The sequence below is a fragment of the Gavialis gangeticus genome, unplaced genomic scaffold (genome assembly GCF_001723915.1).
Source record: "Gavialis gangeticus isolate Ggan-Ray unplaced genomic scaffold, GavGan_comp1, whole genome shotgun sequence".
NCBI lineage: Eukaryota > Metazoa > Chordata > Crocodylia > Gavialidae > Gavialis > Gavialis gangeticus.
The window spans coordinates 1526098-1546739 of record NW_017729005.1 but is presented as its reverse complement, the minus strand read 5'-3'; the positions used below and the strand labels follow the sequence as shown (position 1 = coordinate 1546739).

Sequence of the window (20642 nt, the reverse complement as noted above, 5' to 3'; positions counted from 1 at the left end):
AAAGCCTCAATTTCCCTGTAATTTGATTTCCATTAATACTGAAGAGACAAAATTATTTGAAACCAAACCAGTGGTATTAAGTAACTCTAATTTCTAAGAATGATTTTGTAAAATGAATTATTTGTTCAGAGAAAAATTGGGTAAAAAACAATCATGCCTTATAAGTTATTATTTAAGAAAAATGTTGTATGTTTTGTGAAACATACAAAGGAGTTTTTTGGCTCCATTAAATGGGTTGTATACTGTTTCCATCCTCTTTTAAAAAATAAAAAACCCTGGTAAAGAGAATATTCAGTATGTCTGTTTCTCATAGGTATTTATTACGCCTGTGCAAAGCAGCTAGTATTTGTTTCGGATTTGGATGATTTGAGGGACAGTGATTTGATTTGGTGATTCGAATCACTGTCCCGAATCGATTCGGCCAAATCTGATTTGGAGATTCAGCTGCCGCCAAATTGGCTAAATTTCCAAATCAAACAGGCCCCGTCCCCCATCTACTCTCCTAGCCCCATCAATGGCTGCCCCATCCGCCCCCTACTTACTGGCACAGAGCCCAGGTTCAGCTCCTTGCAGCGATGAGTGGGGACTGCCCGAATCACCAAAACTTTCTCTGAATCTTTCCTGAATGATTTCAGAGGCTTCAAATTGGTTCAGACCTTTTTACTGGTCTCCTAAATGGATTCAGAGATTTGGCCACCAAATCAGGCTGAATCTCCTCCAAATCAAATCAGCACCTGAAGCTTTGCACAACCCTAGTATTTATCCTGTTCCCAATGAAATCAGTATAGTCCATTAACTTCCACTGAAAAAGGACCAAGACCCACACTGTGCATCATAAAGGAAAATCATTACAGTTGAATAAATTTTAAGATGTGGCTGAGTCATCATGGAGTGTTTTTCAGTAATATCTAATTAACGAAAAAAATCAGGTTATCACTGTAACACCAGAAATAAAAGTGTTGTAAGGGATTCCATTTTCTTGTGAGATGCTTTTGAATCTGTCTGATCTGAAGCTGATACCACTAGGAAGAGTGCCACTGACACTTGTACTTAATGGTAGCTCCCTAAGGAGGAATATCCAGTTTCCATTATTGAAATCTAGAGCTCGTAGATAAATGTCAATAGTAAGTCACAGCAATTGTCTTTTTAATTATCCCCCTTCCCAACCCTCATTTAAAGTTATGAATTAGGCAATTCTCTCTATGAAACACTTGTCATTATGCTGATCTACTCCAAATCCTGCACTCTTCCTACATGCACATTCTCATGGATTTCACCTGGAATAGCTTGTACACAGACCTGGGACCTGTTTGTTTGGGGTTTTTTTATTCCTTTGAAAGCTATCAAAAATGTCAAGCAAGACATCTATTTGATTCTATCTGTAGATAACATGCCCCCTCATTTCTGTTCTTTCTTCTATAATAGGCACAGACAAGTATTGTGCTCAGAAAAGATACCATGTGCAACTGTATGCTGTTATCTGAGGGGACTTTTGTTCCCAGTGAGGTTTCATTACCTATTTCAGAAACAGTTACCAGAATTCCCTACTTCTACGGCAACATAAAATATGCCAGACTCACTGCTGGCTATGCATTTCATACAGCACATCTCAATAAGACATTACAGTTGGTTTTAAGGTTAGGGCCTCTGCACAACTTATTCTGTGATGCAAATTCTGCTCTCACGTGCACTCACACTGATCCCACTAAATGTAAAAAAAAAAAAAAAAATTGCTAATTTTCATTGTTATTCAGCATGAGCGAATTCAGCTAACTTACTCTCTTGGGAACCATTCCCCCTTTTTTCTGCATTATTTACTCCACCCCTCACCCCCCAAGATGCTGACATCTTCCCATTAAACGACCCATATTTCTTCTACTGCCAGCCAGAAAAACATGGGTGGTTAAATGAGGGATTCATGCCAGCTAATTCTATTAATTTACACAGAAAAGTAGCAGGTGTAGAAAATCAGACTGATAAAGGGTGCATCTACACATGCAATTAATGTACCTGAATAAACTCCAATACAGTTCATGCCAGAATTTATTGCTCCTGGGCTCAGTGTTTACACGTGCACCTGGGTCTGCAGTATGTCGAGCCAGGGCAGCACAGCCTCAGGTGACAGGGGGCCTCAGGGGTCAGCCTGCCAGCTCAAAGCTGCTCTGCCCTGGCTCAACATGCTGTAGAAGGGCTGGCTGGGGCATGAGGGTGTTCTAGTGGAGGGGTAGCCAGCAGGCAGCCCTCGCACTGTAGTACTCTCATGTCCTAGCCAGCCCTGGTCACTACCTAGATGCTTGTTGTGGCAGAGTAAACTCCATCGTGTGGTGGGCAGTACTATCCTACAGAGGATTTAATTAGTTTACTCCAGCCTAATAGCATCGCATGTGCACATAGTGATACTTTACTGTTGGGCTAATTAGTCAACTCCACGGTAAAGTGCATGTGTAGATGCCCCCGACAGAACAAGAGATGCTCTGCTGAAGTCTGAGTTACACCAGAGCTGCATTTGGTCGCCTAACCCTGTCAGTGTTTAGCAAAGTAATGACTCAACAAGAGCCATTACTTTACCAAATACTGACAGAGCTAGGAGACTAAATGCAGCTCTGGTGTAATTCAGACTTCAATGGAGCTGCTCTTGTTAAGCTCAGAGCTGAATTTAACTGGAGTGTTTAATTGTTATAAAGCAGGCAAGGCAGTAAAAAGAACAAAAATTATCCTATATTTTTGTACTGACATAGTTTTTGTTGATCTTAATATATGTAAAAAAGGTTTCTGTTTGTTCCAATATAAATATTGAAATATAGTCACTTCACGTATAAGGAATAAACCTTCTTTAAGTGACATAAGAATGTGTAGATTTTTTCAAAATATCAGTAGTAACTAAGCACTTATTTAATCCAGTCTTTTTTTTGTTAAAGGAACTAAGAGGAAATCAGGATGCCAAAAGAGTACAAGATCATTGGAACTGGTATTAACTTTGAAATAAGTATAATAAAAACTACACTTGCTCTGTGTACAAGTACTCCCATATTTCCATCTACTCTGCTGCAATATACAGCAATGTGTCACAGTTTTACCCATCCCACAGAGCACATCAGTACAGCTACATGTAAAGTGAGATCAGTGCTTTGTCAAACACCTATTCATATCTACATTCTATCCCGTAACTAAATAAATTAGGTTACATTAAAGTGCTACACCAACACTAATGGTCTGAAACAGTAGTAATGCACATTTCTCTTTCAAAAATACAGCAGCTATAACTTCAAACATAGTCACTTTACGTGAATATGCTTACATGTCACTTACAGTATTCAACACAATCCATGACACAAAACAGTCAGTAAAGACTCTTACAAAGTAAAAAGATAACTTTTTTTAAAGTGTAAATGTAGGAAACAGAATTGCAGAAAAAAGTCTTCAGAATTCACACTTGATAGATTCATTTAATCGTAACTTGCTGATGTCGATATTTATATCTTCTGGTTTGTCACGTCTGTATGTTACTGTTCTTGTACAAACAGTAGGCAAAAACATCTTATCCTTAAAGGAGAAGATACAATTTTTTTAACAACAATTAGCTAACATTTATATGCAAGAAAAAAGTGCTGAATATGTTTTTCTCTAAAATCAGTTACCTTCTTTGTTGAAGATACTCTGTAATCAGCTGGGGACTTAATTTTATTGCTATTCCATTGTAGGATTATCTGCCTGATGATAAGTACATTAAGCAACCCAATCAGAAATGTTACTATTAAGATTATGACAAAGATTCTAAAGTAGTTTGGGTCAGAGAAACATTCTGCAATAAAAGGAAAACAAAAGCGTAAACCTAAAATACTGATAAGGTACATCCATTAAACAAACTGAATTTAACAACAGATATTAACCTAGCACAGATTAATTCAACCAAATAAAACAAAAGAGTACTCTATTTACTGAAGTATATAAGGAAGGGGCAATTATTTGTATTATTATATGTCAGATACTTTTAAAGTTGCTTTTAATCAAAAAAAGTAATTCCAGCTAAGTTGATGAATAGATCAATGGTTGTAACATTATTATTTATACTTCCATTACATTAATATCAAGAAGGCCTAACTAAGATGAGGCCCCATTTTGTTAGATGTCATAAAAACACACTGCAAGAAATAATCTCTGCCCAAAGCGCACAGTCTAAAGAGAAGAAAAAAAGTAGCTTCAACACCACTTCAGAAAAGGCTGATCAAGTGAAAATCTAAGAAGTTTCAAAGCGTAGTGTCTTCTGTAACTTGCGTCTGTGGAGCTCCCAGCCTGTTGCTGTTTTCAGAATGGGAGGGATGAAAGGGAGCAGAGGAAGTTCAGTCTGCAGTTTTTTCAGCCCCCATGTCTATGCATAGCACCCCAGAGGTGGGAGGGCTCCAATTCACCTATCCCACCCTTCAGCATTGGCTGTGGGGGGAGCTCAAAAAGGAGCTGCTTTTCTCCCTCCCTATTATAAAAAAAGCAAGCACTGGCAGAGAGCCTAGCCACTACTATGGGAAACTGACTGCAGGCTCCCAGCCCACAACTAGATTCTCTTCTCTGCTGGAACCAACAGTGAACATCTGTTTGGTTTGGGGTAATGTAACTCAGAACACTTTGCAGAAATCATTTTGAGTTACAGCTGGGAGCTGTACTTCTGTGCACACACTGGAAGGTCACAAATGGTGCTGCCACACGCTCAATAGTTATCATCTTTGCACGGCAAATTTGACCTCTTCTGATTTATGATAGATAATTGTGGAAGTGTCCATGGTGCATGATATTTCAGAAGATCCAAAGAGTGCTTGGAATTGGACATTCATATTCAATCCATGTTCTATCTTTTATCTTAAATTGTAGTTGTACTGCCTTCCAAGTGTGTGGATTTGCTCAGAGGCCAGCTACACATTAAAACTGGTCTTAAGGGTAAGTTTGTAGTAGTAAAGGATGGCAACTCTGTCAAGGAACTTGAAATATTAAAGTTTTAAGAGATGACTGAGTTAAATGATGAAATATTTTCTATTTAGGTCAATCTGATCATATATTAAGAAAGAAAAAATATTTGTATGTTGTCCAGCTTTTGTTATGTACAATTTTTTTTAATTAAATCCAATAGTTCTAAGATTCCAAAATATAGATATATCCATTTTTCTAACCTAGCAATACCAGTGATGAATAGAAGCAATGTCTCCTGATTCCCAGTCCAGCATTGTTTTACTGGGCCCAGCTGTCTCTCACACCATTAAATTCTCTAGCTCCCTTTCAGAAGTCCCAACCAGAATTTTTTTGTTACAGGCTTCTTTAAAATGGAAACGCACATACAAAATATGAATCGACAAAAAGTGATCACACAAATGTATTTTCATGAAATTTGGGCCTTGAATGGGCTTTAGGTGCTTTTATTAAAAGAAAACTACCCTTCACATGCTGTACATTTCAAAGGGACATTACATTTTTTTTAAGCTATGTGCACTTCATTTGTTCATTTCTGGTACTGCTAAATAATGTAAACATATTCAAATTAATAATACAGACAAATGCTTTAAGAGGTTTCTGTAAATATTTCTTCAAACATTATTGACTAGGATTTATTATTATTAGATATGGCTACTTAAGGAGCTGGAAAATCTGATTTAGCATGCTTGGCAATCACATTTCCTGTTATTATTTATCTTTTACTTTCCCTGAAGCAAAGAGTGAATTCTCTCTCTCTCCCTCCCTCCCTCCCTCGAACAAATCACAATATACTTGAGCAGGAACATACAACAGAGATAAATTTCACCATGAAACCTGATGAGTTTTCCTCTTGTTATCTGGGAAAGACTTTTACATACCTGAAGTTTTGTCACTATACTGCATCATATAAGTGCATGAGGTTTTGCACTGGTCAAGTATAATTTGAGATACATTGTTGGAATGATGGCAGTGAACACAACTCCTGAAAACAAGCACACAGATATAATCACTTAAAAAAATCTAATTACTTTATTGCATTTTCCTTAGGAGATGAAATCAACAGAATTCAGCATTCATTTCTGATAATGCTGCCCTGTTGCTTGAAAATCATTAGGCTATTTAGTAAAGTTTTCCACAATGATTTGAAGCGAATACAATTAAATAGACATATGCTGGTTAAAGGCTCTGCTCTCCCCTAGCCTCAGTACTGCATTTCTTGTGCTTTGCCTCTCAAAGGGTGCGTCCAGATGAGTGCGCACATGCCTGTTGCCCCAACTCAAACCCCTTTGAGGCGGGGCAACAGGCATGTGCAGGAATGAAAAAATGTTCTCCGCACTGGAAGTCTAAAAAAACTGCTCCGCAATAGAGTGGAGCAAGGCATGGTTCAAGACCGTGCCCGGAGCCAGTCCTCCAAAAGCGACACTCTGGTTTTGGCCAGAGCATCTCTTTTGTGTTCCTGCTGCCCCTGACACTGTCCAAGGTAAGTTGGGGGGGTGATGAGGGGTGGCAGGGGGATGTGGGGGGAGGTTTGGAGAGAGACGGGGGGGATGTCCCTGGGGCTGTGGGAGGTGGGGGGAGGACCTGGCTCAGATCCCTGAAGCTCACTAGTTTGGCTTTGTACTGGAGTGGGTCACACAGCCCCCTGGAACCCTGTGACATGCTTCGGTGCAAGGCCGGGCTAGCAAACCACGTGGGGCTGGGCCAGGTCCTCACTCCCCCCCCCTGCAGGCACAGAGGGCAGAGGCGGGAGCCAGACCTGGGGCCCAGCCCATGCTGACAGGAGCTGGCGCGGCATGCGGTTCCCATGTGCCATGTCCTGCCACCTGGCCAGGCCCTTCTTATAGCTGCAGGACTTTGCCCAGTGCGCGGTGACCATGCGGAACCAAGCCGGGTCCTGCTGGCCCTGGGGCTACTCGTGTTGCCTGGCAGCCGGGCGGCATGAGCAGCCCCAAGGCCGGCAGGACCTAGCTCAGCTCTGCGTGGTCTCTGCACGCTGGGCCAGGCCGGGGAACGCGAGCTGCCTGGGGCCGGCAGGATGCAGCTTGGCTCCGCACAGTCCCCGTGTGCCGGGCTGGGCCAAGCAGCACAAGCTGCGTGGTCCCTGGGCGGCTCATGCTCCCCAGCCCGGTACGCAGAGACAGCAAGGAGTCGAGCCGGGTCCTGTCAGCATGGGCTGGGCCCCAGGGCCAGCTCCTGCCTCTGCCCCCTGTGCCTGTGGGGGGGGTGAGGACCTCGCCCAGCCCCATGTGGCTCACTAATATTGCCTTGCACCAGAGCGGGCCACAGGGCTCTGGGAGGTGTGGCTCCTGTGCATACCTCCTGGAGCCATTTGAGCCGCTCCAGTGCAAAGCCAGACTAGCGAGCCTCAGGGACCTGGGCCCAGCCCGGCTGGGCTGCAGAGAGGCCCCAGGACCTGGCTGGGCCTGGCACATGACCCAGTGTGGCATGCGGGGACCATGTCACCATGGGCCCAGCCTGGCTGGGCTGCAGAAGGGCCCCAGGACCCAGCTGGGGCTGGCACGTGGTTCCCGCATACCGCACTGGGTCCTGTCACCATGGGCCCAGCCTGGCTGGGCTGCAGAAGCGCCCCAGGACCCAGCTGGGGCTGGCACGTGGTTCCCGCATACCGCACTGGGTCCTGTCACCATGGGCCCAGCCTGGCTGGGCTGCAGAGGGGGCCCAGGACCCAGCTGGGCCTGGCACACGGTCCCTGCGTGCTGCACCGGGTCTTGCTGCCACAAGACCAGCCCGGCTGAGCAGCAACAGCATCCCCAGGGCCAGCAGAACTAGGCTGGGCTCAGCGTATGGTTCCCCCACTGCTGCTGTTAAAGATTAGTTATGGGCACTGGGCAGGGGAGGCTGGGGCTCTGTGGGGGATAGGGGCTGTGGCCCTCCAGGGAGAAGCTGGACCCTGGGTGGGGGGGGGCATTCCATGTGCTGTGTTGGGGGGGCTTCACCCTGTGGGGGCCAGGGGACCCATCCCTAATGAGCAGCCCCCACACAAGGTCCCCCACACCCACAGTGCCCCCAGCAATTGCCCCACTCCTACCCACAGACCAACCCACATCCCTCCACATCCACCCACCTGCCTTCCCCCACACCCCTCATCACCCCCTTTCTATAAACACCACTCCTCCCCATCACACACCCATCATGTATGAAGAAAACCAAAAGCACAGATCAACACATATAGGTATTCAGAATTTATCTTTTCATGATGACAGAGACACTGGTAGGCTTCCAAATTGCTTTAACACTGTAAATATACCAATAAAGCATTACCCAACTTATCACTGTCTCTCTCTCTTGCAAGATATGTGTGCGCGTGTATAGAGTGTTTTTTTGTTTTAAATGTGGAAGAACATGGATTTTGGGGTATTTTAAAAGATGGATTTGGGATGCTGCTGCAGCAGTCCAGCTGGCACAAGGGGTAGTGTCCCCAGGTATCAACTGGCTGGGCCCCAGAAGCATACCCAGGGGTCAACCCCCCCAAAAAACACAAAACAAAACACCCTCAAATAAACCCCAAGCTGCTCCCTTGCAGTGCATAAAACAGCTGAATGTGCGGCATGTGGCACCACAGATGTAGATTCATAGAAATTAGGGCTGGAAAGGACCTCACCAGATCAATGGGTTCAGCCTCCTGCCCAAGGGGCAAGAAGTCAGCTGGGGTCAGATCACCCCAGCAAGATAAGCATCCAAGTGCTTCTTAAAAGGTATACAGAGTAGGTGCTTAAACCACTTCTGGGGGGAGTCTATTCCAGACTCTGGAGTCTCGGATGGTAAAGAAGTTTTTCTTGATGTCCAGTCTAAAAAGGTCTTCCAGCAGTTTATAACCATTAGACCTTGTCTTTCCTTGGAGTGCCCTGGTGAACAGACATTCTCTCAGATTTTAATGCACATCCCTTATGTACTTACAGGCTGCCACCAAGTCACCCCTGAGCCTTCGCTTCTCTAGCTGAAAAGTCCCATGCCTCTCAGCCTCTCTTCATAAGTCCTGTTCTCTTGACCTCTAATCATGCATGTGGCTCTCCTCTGGACTCTCTCAAGCTTCTTCACATCCTTTGTGAAGCACCACATACCACACGGCCATGCTCATCTGGATGAGGTCACACTGACTACTACTATGTTCCAAAAACAAGAGTGCTTCTGCACAGTCATATTTAACCACAATTGTTTATGTTTAGTCTCATTTTCACCGATGAGTTTTTTTTATGCCTTTCCCAATTTCTAATAGGGGCTTAATTTTTGTAGTGATATCACTTTCATCTGTTAAAATTCAGTACAGGCAACCTCTAAGTCACTCTGGGCTATAAGTCAGTGGAAAAATTGCCACAATCACTCTAGAAGGATTTAAAACCTTTACATAACCAATATGACAGGACTTTCTTTACCTGTAGTAAGTTTCAATGTAGCACACATGGATATTGTGGTGGTGAGGAGCCACCACAGGCTCCCGAAGGGGAGAGGGGAATCCCTGCAGGTCCCAGACCCTGGAAACAGATCCCTGGTAAGGGCGACTTACCCTCTGCCAGACAGCCGGAGCAGGAGCCAGGACCGCGGCCACAGCTGCAGCCGCAGCCGTGAGAGCCAGCGTTACACCGGCTGTTTAATCAGCTGTTTCCCAAGTGGGGAACAGCTGGACCAATCGCGGCGGCCGCGCGGGAAAGTTGAAAAGCCCTGCCGGAACCAGGGCAGAGGAGGAGCCGGGGAGAGAGAGCAGTGGTGCACAGCAAGTTAGACATGCTGAGACCCCAGCGAGGAAGAGGAGCAGCACAGCCTGCACAGCTCCCGCAGGCCACGCAGGAGAAGCTTGTGATCCCCCTACAGGAGGCAGAGCAGGGGAAGCCCCCCAGTTCCCTGCTGAAGGCCTGCTGAGGGAAGCCTTTAAGCTCCCTGTAGGAAGCAGGGTGGAGGAACCATTTGAGCCCCCTGGAGGAGGCCGGGGCCAAGGAGGTAGCTCCACAGCCCTCTGATCTTCAGGGGAATATTTCTTCTTCAAAAACAAACAAACAAACAAAAATAAACAACCCCCCCCCCAAATCCAAGAGCTGAGAGAAGGCAGGCTGTGCTTTGAAGCCAGCTGCACCCACCCCAGGAGGGAGGAGAGCCAGCTGCGTCCGTGCCGACATGGGACCCCACCTGGAACAAGCTGCGGGCAACCCGCAGGGCGAAGGCCCCATTCTATGAACACCCATCTGGTTGGCGAGTGGACGGGGTGTAGGGAAGGCGGAGCTCCGTGGAACATTGTGCCAGACAAGGTGTGAGTACTGCTGTTTGTTGGGAGGCCCTTTCAGGAAGATCTCCACTGAACCCCCCTCTCTAGCTAGTTTAAACATCAAAGTTGTGGCAGATGAGTTGAGGGGCAGGGCTACACACCTGGCAGGCTGCACAACACATCAGGCCCCAGCCATCACAGATATGAACATGCAACTCACAAAGTTCTCAGCATGAATACCTCAGGCACAGGCCCTAGTAAAATCTGTCCCCCGGGAGGCGAAGTAATGCAGGGCACTCACCAGCAGCTTGGGATGAGGAGCACATGGGGCGGAAAGATGAACCCACACGGCTCATTAGCCGCCTCTTTGTACAGCTGCGGCCGGCCGGTGACGTCAGCATCAGACGCTGGCCAGCAAAAATAAAAATGGCGGCCACAGCTGCGGAGGGAGCGGATAGCCAGGAGACAGAGCTGCAGCCGACGCCAGCAGCAGAGTGGGCTCCACGAGCAGACCCCGAGGACACCGACAAGCTGGAGGTGACGCTGGCTGGGGAGAAAGGAGCACCCCGTCGAAGACCCCTGCCAAACAACTGAGGAGTGACTGGCTGGCCGAGTGGAGGGAGAGTGGAAGCGGCACCTTTGAGCGCAGCAGGACAGGGCACGGAGGACGACACACCAAGGGGCGAAGACCCGGGGACCACCCTGAAGGGGGTTGCAATTGGGGTGGGGTTCACCGCCAGGGCCTGGGTGTTAAGTGATGGACTGGAGCTAGTCCAGGGAGTGACGAACTGGGCGGAGAGCCATCTCTCCCCTTAAGGGTTCAGGGATGGGGAATAGGTTATGGGTTGGTGTAGGAGTATTTGTTTTGTTTGGACTACCCCGAGCAATGGGGCAGAGACCATAGGGATAGCGCCCTGTGGCGGGGCTGTAGGGAAGCCTTGGTAGGGGCCATAGTGGGGAAGATACCCCGTGGGATGGGATCGAGGAGTGAAGCACTGCAGGGTCTGGCCTCTGGCTCCGGGATGCGGAGCAGTGAACGTGACCTGCGGGGAAGACTGTGGATAACGGCTAGGCGGTCCACCTAAGGTGGCATGAGGCCGGGGTGTAGGGGTGGTGGAGCCCTGTGAGCAACTGTCGGGCTCAGCCCGGGCCACCATGGGACCCGCTAACTGACCCCGTCTACTGAGGAACACCAAGACGTGACAGGAGAGAACAGGGTTGGCGATGCGGGAGGAGAGAACCACCTCGACGACAAACCGGCCCGGAAGCGGCGTGACATCCGCTAGCAGACCAAAGTCGCCCGAGAGCAGCTAGTCGAAGCCCGGTGGTCACAATCTGCATAATTACACAGGTATAAACTTTTGATAAATGCCAGTTGTAGCAACCCCTCAGAAAATAAACAGGGGTGATCTTTGGATGGGATGTGTCCCAGCCCAGCTGATCTGCTTCACTGGCATTTACAGACTTTGTCTGGGGATGCTGTCCTGCAGGGTTGGGCCCCTCAAGCTCCCAGGGCTTCAGCAGCCCAATGCTGCAAGATCCTGATAAATTGTAAAGCTGGGATGAAGCTAACAATGAAGTTCAGTGCTGACAAATGCAAGGTACTACAAATACAAATACAGAATGGGGGATATTTGGCTGGATGGCAGCTCTATGGAGAGAGATCTGGGAGTCTTGGTAGATTACAGACTCCGTATAAATCTGCACTGTGATGCAGCCAGACAAAAGGCAAATATAGTTTTGGGAAGCATCAATAGAAGCATTAGATGCAAAACACGGGAGATGATGGCACTGGTCAGGCCTCATCTAGAGTACTGTGTGCAGTTTTGGGCTGCATATTTTAAAAAGACGTGAAGAAGTTAGAAAGGGTCCAGAAGCGGGTGACTAAAATAATAAATGGCTTGGAAATCAAGCCATACAAGGTTGGGCTAAAGTCTGTAGGCATGTTCAGCGCAAAAAAGACACTTAAGAGAGGATATGATAGTGGCCTTCAAATACGTGAAAGGCTGCCATAAAGAAGAGGGAAAACACTTTCTCTCTCTTACTGCAGAGGGTAGGATGTGGAACAATGGTTTAAAGTAGCTGTAAAGTAGGTTTAGATGGGAGATCAGGAAAATCTTGTTCACTGTTAGAACTTTAAGGCAGTGGAATAGGCTGGCTAGGGAAGTTGTGGACTCTCCATCACTAGAGGTGTTCAAGAAGGGGTCGAGGATGATCTAGGTGTAGCTATATTGATGTTCATCTATGGGTATTTCCCATGCTTCTGGGCTTCCTGGTTGCTGCATGGGGCCAGGAGGGAATTCCCCCTCCCCATCTTCCCTGCTGCTACACATGTTGGGGTTCTTTAAAGCCTTCCTCAAAAGCATTGGGCATTGGCTGCAGCCAAGGCAAGGGATTTTGACTGCAGTCTGCCAATACACCTGCTGAGACTAGTCAAGTTGTCAAGAGTCACATACACAAAATCTTTCAGAAGATAACATTTTAACAAAATTATAGATAAAAACAAATCATATATAAAAATAAAACATCTACTATAACATATTATAATTTTATTTAAAAACATTGTTTTTGTCCTGATTTATGTTTAAGTAGCGTATATAGAGGCAATTGCATAGTAGCTCAAAATGAAGTGTTACCTTTGTATATTGTGTGTGTGGGGTTGGGGGGAGAGTGGAGTGTGTGAATGTCAGGTGTAGGGGTGTGTGTGTGGGGGGGGATGCCTGTGCACTAAGTCCCAGGCTGGGGGCCATGGGAGGGGCAGGGGATACATGCAACAAAGCTTGCTTGGGCAGTGGAGGAGTAGTCCACGCTCCCCCATCCAGCCTGCAGCTGCCACCACAGCACTTCAGAAAGAGCTGAGCCACGCTGTGCAACCACTGGCACACAATGACCCTGGCCCTGACTGACATGCACAGCTTCTCAGCAGGGCAACTCCCAGTGCAGCTTGACTCCTCCCACCTCAAACAGCTCTTCCTCCTCCCCCCTGCCCTTGCCACCTGCCCTTCTCTCTGAAGCTGGAGCCAGGAGGTTCCTGCCCCAGCACATAGGGCTTCAGGTCCCCACCACCTTCCACCCACTCAGCCTCCTGCAGGTGGCTGCTCATCACGCTGGGCAGGTGGAGTTGGTGCAAGATAGCCAGGAGCTGGAGCCCCGTGCACCATGACAGGAGCCACTCAGCTTCTGTTTCCCCTCACTCAGAGCAGCGCATCAGAAGCAGCTGCTAGAGGCAGGGAAAAAGCTTATGGAGGCATCACCTGAGCAGCTGCAGTGGAGCAGCCCTGTTGGGAAGCTGTGCTCACTGACTGGGGCCGTGTTGATAGGTGCAAGCGTGGTGCAGCGTGAATGGGTGGGTCTTAGCCCATGCAAAGTGCTGTGGGGGCAGCCACAGGCCGGATCCAATAAATTGGTGGGCTGGATCTGGCCCAGGGGTAGCATTTTGCCCACCTCTGGGCTAGAGGGACTTGCCCCACCACTAAGGATCAGGCTGATCATTATATGGAAGGAATTTTACCTTATGGGCAAATTGCTATGGACTGTGGGGGTTTTGCATTCTTCCTCTATCCCTGGGGGTGTGGTCCTTTTCCTGGGTTCTCTTGAGTATATATTAACAACCTTTATAGAAGCAAGGTGTTGATGGCTGTGGTCCCCATGCTTGACTATGTAGTTTTGCTAAAAGGTTAGACAATGCATATGTCAATGTTGGACTAGATGACCAATGGAGGAGGTTGGACTAGATGACCTATGGGGATTCTTTCCAGCCCTACTTCTCTAAGATTCTGTGAACTAATGTTGCTTTAAAAATGTTTATGGTGGCAAAAGGGTGATGTCTGTTTGTGCCTTCACTACCTACCGCAGACAGCTGTCTCAAAATCTGTATAGGTTACATCACTGTTAACAAGTTGTGTGGCAGCACCATGAATTCTCAAGCAGAAAATCAAAACTTTAGATCTATATAGCGTAAAATTCTAATGAGTACAGCATGGGTCTGTCTGAACAGGACTATTCACAGATGGAACACATGGTTAGTAAATAGATTAGGTCTCGCATTAGAAACTTACCAGTTTTCATCACAGGCATTATTACAGTTTGGGCAATATTCACACAAGTGGCCAAAACTTCTTGGATCAGTGCACTCGCATTTTCCACACACACAATGTCCTCTTCCACTGCAAATCTGGCCCTTTGAATTTATGCAGTGTTTTGCTGATAATGATGAACACTGACAGTGTTCACCTTCCCAGCCATCGAAGCATTTACATTTACCAGCTTCACATTCACCATTACCTGCAACATCAGATAGTCATCAGTACATATGGTTTCAGTTAAAGACAGACAGATTGCTTTAACAGATACACATCATCACTGTCTGAGCTATAAGTAAGGCTGCTTTAGCCTTTCATTCTAAGATAGCCATGTGCTTGTAACTTGCCGAAACTGTCAACATTCAAGCTGAAATTTGCCAATTTGATCCATGCTTACTTGTTTATATTTTCTGAATGTCTGAGCAAAAGCCTTTACATGGACTTTTTCATAAAATGTTATTCAATGTTTTTCTATTGGGGCCTTACATTAAAGCTAGTGGTGTTAAAAGAATACATTTAGCAAGGAGAAATTAATTTTGGTGGTTTACTAAAAGTTGCTACAATGTTTTATGGAGGGACAAAAAACAAAAACAAAAATAACTAATTCAGGTATCCATGGCAGTGTCACAGGGGCACTGAGGTGCCCAGTTCCTAGGAAGGAATAAGGGCAGCTGCCAATCACTAGGGCAGCTCAGGTGACGGTTGCTGGGGCAACCGTGCCTGTCAGGTGACCAGGAGGGGGCAGGGCCAGGCCTTTATAAACAGCCCAGACCGAAGCCTAGCGAGCAGTTCTCTTCTGGCAGCCTGAGATGCAGGAGCTCTGCAGTAGAGCCAAGCAGAGCAGAGATGAGCGGTGCAACTGATCACCCAAGGGGCTGCATCATGAAGTAAGGCTGGAAGGAACCCTGATTGTGAAGCTTGAAGGTGGAACATAGTGGCCATAGTGGTGGGACACTTAAGTTATAGCCAGGAGGCTTATTTTTGGTTATAGCCCGTGGGTTCAGGGCTTTATGTTTCTTGTTTGTTATTGCTACAGACCAGAGGACCGGGCAAGGGGTGGAGGAGGCCTCATTAGGAGCTCCCCAGAGAGGTGGGGGTGCTCCCAGTGCCGGAGGGTGGTGCTACAGTGTGGGGTGTTTAGACCCCGGCCCTAAGAAGGGGTGAACAGTGAGAGAGAGGCCCTGGTGAGGGCATGTGCTGAGAGAAGCCCCTGAGTGGGTGTATATTATTGATAGAAACCCCAGGAGGGGTGTGGAGTGAAAAGAGTCCCAGAGGGGCTCCACAGTGGTGGGAACCCCGAAGGGTCCAAGGGGCCAGGTAAGGCTCAGGCCGCCTGAGCCCAATTGGAAAGAGTCCTCGAGGGGCTCCACAGTGGTGGGAAGCCCGAAGGGTCAAAGGGGCCAGGTGAGGCTCAGGCCGCCTGAGCCCGCTTGGGGCAAGTACTATTAGTAAGCCTGAGAGGGCGAATGACCAGAGAAGGGGCGCCGGTTGCGTGGCAAGCCCAGTGGCACGAGAGAAGGGGCGCCGGTTGCGTGGCAAGCCCAGGGGCACCAGAGAAGGGGTACCGGTGGCGGGACAAGCCTAAGGGTGCCTGGCAGGGCGCAGAAAGGAAAGGGACCAGATAACATCCGGAAGAGCTGCGAGGCTTGGGGCATGCTAAAGGGGAGGTAGGAGGCACGCATAGCCCATACGGCTGGGGGTGCACCAGGTCACTCCATACGGAACGGGGAACAGTATAAGCATAGCACCGTGTCCAAGGGGACCGTAAGGCAGCCTCCCATGTAAAACTATACAGACCAACAAAACATGGCGGGCGAGAAAAGAGGGTGCTGGATCACCTACTTGACACGGCAGGGGGTGCTAGAGGGATCACGGCTGCTCCTAGGCCCCACTCCGTGACAGGCAGTTTGGAGTTTCTTTTTAGAAGACAGCATTGCAACAATAAAAGTGATGCAAGTATGAAAGGCCAGCATTGTGCAGGTGAGGGAATCTAATTTAAATTTATAATAATAAAAAGGGTAATGAGCTTAGCTTCATTTCATGGGAATTTAAAATGTACACTCTGCAAGAGTGAAATTGCCACAGAAAAGCCCTTACTTCCTTATAAATTTTTCATGTGAAAGCCTGGGGCTACTGAAAACATGTGCAAAGCACATGTTTTACATGTTGCAGCAGACTTGCACCGTTTCATTGTCTAAGTTCTGATAATATCTAGCCACATTTTTCCAAAGAAATAGAGGATTATTATTATTTTTACACTTCTATTTCTGATGGGGGCAAAAGAAGGGGCAAAAGGGTCCTAAGGAAAGGATTTTTCCTTGTTTTAATATATAAAGCAGTGGTTTTCAACCTTTTTAGACTCAAGGCCCCCCTTGGAAAGTGCCAGCTCTTAGTTTTCATGTATTTTTTGACTACAGAAAAATAATAGAGAAATTCAGATAAACCACAACAAGATAGAATGCGTTTAACACTATGAATTTCTGTTTGAAATCTCTTGGTTTACCTTGTGAATTTTGTTTGCACGCCTAACAGTGCTAACATTACATTGTACCCTGTGGCACCCTGGTTGAAGATCACCAATATAAAGAATATGTTAAGAAATGGTAGTTAGGCATTCAATAAATTAGGAAGTTAGAAGTAAACCTCAATTTTAATTATAATGCAGTGTTCAAGATACTCATGTGTTGTTATTTCTGCTTAATTTTGAGCAACTTTTTTTCATAATAACTTTATAAAATTCAGCATTCAGTGGAATTACTCCAAATTTACTCCCTTTAACTCTGAGTAAAGTTTGACCCTTAGCATACAGACACTGTAAAATGAAATGAAATAAATGAATGCATTCATTAAACAGGGAGCATAAAACCCCCTTAATCCTAAATAATTTTTTTCCAGATTTAAAGTCATTTCAAAGAATTGAATTTTTACTTTTATAAAAAAAAATAATTCTGGTAGACATATTGCAAAGTATCATTGCTATCTGTCTCTATTAACATTGTTATGCTACACTGACAAGTTCATGTAGCACAAATGCATAAATCATTTTCTCTATTAAAAGGATTGAGCCCAATAGTAGAATGAAGGTTTTAGACAATAAATCAAAATCTCTTCTTTTTATGTATATTTCTCAAGCTGCACTCCATTTGGACAAGGTATTTTGAAACACATTACAATATCTAACTGAAGATCACGCTGAAGTCTGACAGCACTAATTTGGGATGGTATGAAATTATGTTATACTGTATATTCACTGTGCTTTACTGTTTTACTCCATACTTATACTTAAAGCATCTGACACTACATTAGGGCTGTAGATGAACTCAGGGTATATAATTAAGACTCAGATCTGAAAGCAAGTTTTCTTATAGTTTGGTGTCATTTACAGAGACCAAAATGTCTTCTGAAATCATTAGGCATCTCTCCTCAGAAGCAAACAGTAATACACAAAGGGCAGCATGAGTCAAGTGTTTAAACTTCTGAGGGAGACAAGAATTGAAACCAATTTTAGATGGCGACTGAACTTGAGGAGGCAGCCAGCCAATATCATAGGCAGATCCTGGGCTAGCCACCATTTTCATGGGCTGAGCATAGTGGGGGGGGGGGGCCTGCCATGCCTCTGATTGGCCAAGGGGCCCCAATAGTCCCACCTTTTCCCAAAGATTGCCAGATGGCCCAAAACTGCAGCTTAATTATCCTGATTTAAACTGGTAGAAGCCATTAATCCATGCATTATTAAGCTTCCTCGGGCTTCCCCAGGCTTCTCCAGGATAACTAAACAGCAGTTTTCGGACATCCACAAGTGGGGAGGCTGTACAAGCAGCTGCACCAGGGTCCCTCCCCTCTGCCATCCTCCCTTTCCTCTCCCGTCTATGTTCCAAGTTTCACACCCTTTTTTCTGCCTGCCGGTAAGATTTTTTTTTTTTTTTCCCCAGCAAGCCTGCCAAAATCACAGAGCCCACTATTTTTAACAGAGCTCACCTGATTTGTTTTCTGTAAAAAAACAAAACAAAAAAAAATTGCATATCTGCAAATTTGGTAGGTCCCTACCAATCACATTTAGCATTTGCTCTAGGCAGTTATTATGCATGACACTTTAAAGAAACTCCCAGCCCCCATTCACCATGTACCCCGAAACCCAAAATGCTTATTGGTGCTTCTCAGTTCTCTTCACTGGCTGGATTGGGACCCTAGAAGCCTAACTTGGTCAAACTGAAACTTGGTCACATCTCCAGAGCAAGGACCCAGTACTTAACTGTAGGAATGCCTTAACAAAGGTAACTAAGACACCAATTTAATTAGCTTGGAAAAATTTTGATATATCAGAACTTCAGTTTCCATGGCTAGTGATTCATTCAATTTAATTTTAAAAAGTATTTGACAATCATATTCATTATTAGTAAGATGTATACTCTGTACAACAGATGGTTGAAGGAGGGGAAAGGAAGTGCACTTAAATTCTAAAGCTTACCGGCACACACAATTCCATGGTGATATGGGCAAGAGAAATCATCCATTTCACAGTATTTGCCATATACTTTGCCCAGCTTGCTTTTGTGACAGAAACATTTCCCACCTATACAATCTCCTTGACCACTGCAAACAAGCTGATTTTGGTGCATCTTGCACTTCTCAAAAGATGTATCTTCATTAGAACTGCAGTTAGTGGTTTTGCAATGGGACTTTTCCCCATCAAGAAAAGTTTCATCAGCACATACTTTTTTGTGCCTTGCACTGTCCTCACACTGACAGGCACAATTTCTATATATATTAATTATGGTGGTTTCATTGAAACCAATAGGCTTGAGTACTGCATATTTTTGTCCTCCAGTTGTAGTGCATCCTTTCATTGCAATGGATACATTGAAAAGCACCTAAGACAAAAATAAAGACTGCATTTATATATAGATATTATAGAAACATCTAAAGGCTCATCATGTCTGGCTTCTAAGACAAGCATGTATACTTTGGAATGGGTCATGTATGGCCTTTGCTACTAAAAGACTACTTACATTTCCCTCCGTACTTAGTTTCCACTATTCAAAATATACCCTCCTCCTCAGTGTCACATATTGTTAGAAGTTTATTAGCAGTCCATGAGTGAGTGCTTCTCTTTATAACGTATCAATGAGGTAGCGAAAGTGTTTTGTTTTTTTTTTTATAAGGGCTGTAGTCCAGAGAGAGAGATCTCTGTTTTCAGTTCACTTGTTACCGGGAAGCAGAAACCAGCGACTCATTTGGCATTCTCCCATCAGGAAGAGGGAGTCAGCTGGAGGGGATGATAGAGAAGACATCCCATAAAGAGTGTCCAGCAGTGGGAGAGGTCTTGCATTCCCGTAACTTTCTTGTGATTATATATGGAAAAGCTCCTTGAAACTTATTTAAAAAAAAAAAAGTGCCATCAGTGAAGAACTAGATGCCATGTAGTATTAGTATGGCCTAAACTAATTAGCTGTATTGAAAAGCAGGCAGTGTTATTTTTTGGTGGCTACAGAGCAGCAAGTGAGAAGAGAGATAGATGGAGAGCAGGGAACATGGAAGGCTAGAGTAGCAATTTTCAGGTATGCTACAAATCCCTTCAAACTGACTTTTCTGATTTTCTTTTTGTTTTTCTGCATCCATTTTTTGGAATATGCCACCCTGCCACTGAACAGGTATCTATGGCTATGAGAAGCCCAGGAAGCTCCAAAAGTGGTAGAACAAGCTGCCTCCTAATTTTTGTCTCATAAATAAACCATAGTAATGACATGCTCTTCTTGTTGACTTCTTGCTTAAGGGGTCCACAGCAAGCTCAGAGGTTTATGTCAAGACACTGAAGAAATGGAAACATTTCATGCAAACAACTGAAAGGAGATATGTCTAATGTGCTGCTTCTGCATGACACTTGCCCACATACCCACTTGTGCACCACAGAGGCATTGTTTGGATGGACTGCCATCCTAGAAAATGAAGGACAGAATATGAGAGCAACATTTTTTGAATGACAGCAAAGTGATGGAAGCTGTGTGACAGTGGTTGAGCAGAAAGGACAAGGACTCTTATAAGATTGGGATACCCATGTTTACTAGTAGAAAAAGGCCTTTGATGTAGAAGGCTACACTGACATTGTTCAGTGACAATGTACACATTCTCTATGCAAGTTCCAATTATTATTATTTTCTAATAATGTTTGGCTGAGCAAAAAACTTTTGACTGGCCCTCAAACTTTATACCAGATTCAGGAATTTTTAGAGTCAGTGCTACCCCTTTTTTGACGGATTGAGTTAACTGCTTATGAAAGGTACTAGATGCTCAATGGGCTGACTGGAAAGAGAAGATTGGTACTTGAGTTAATCAGAGTAGGATACACAAACAAAAAGAATGGATGCAAAATATTCTGTGGGAAA

General features: G+C 45.5%; 1 protein-coding gene across 4 annotated transcripts in view; it reads right to left on the bottom strand.

Moving 5' to 3' along the window:
* The window catches only part of ITGB8 (integrin subunit beta 8), a 75661-nt gene that overhangs the window by 5985 nt on the left and 49034 nt on the right, over window positions 1–20642 (bottom strand). For 2 of the 4 annotated variants that reach the window (XR_002095877.1, XM_019508559.1), the window contains exons 8-10: window positions 18728–19130; window positions 14236–14461; window positions 5838–5941 (exon numbers count right to left, since the gene is read on the bottom strand). Coding sequence is in view for 3 of the 4 variants with exons in the window: in XM_019508559.1 (XP_019364104.1) it covers window positions 5838–5941; window positions 14236–14461; window positions 18728–19130 (733 nt within the window). In the remaining variant the exon portion in view is untranslated. Of the gene's footprint in view, window positions 1–2877; window positions 3544–3638; window positions 3803–5837; window positions 5942–14235; window positions 14462–18727; window positions 19131–20642 lie in introns of those variants that run through there. The other 2 variants (XM_019508561.1, XM_019508560.1) reach the window with 2 other exon arrangements.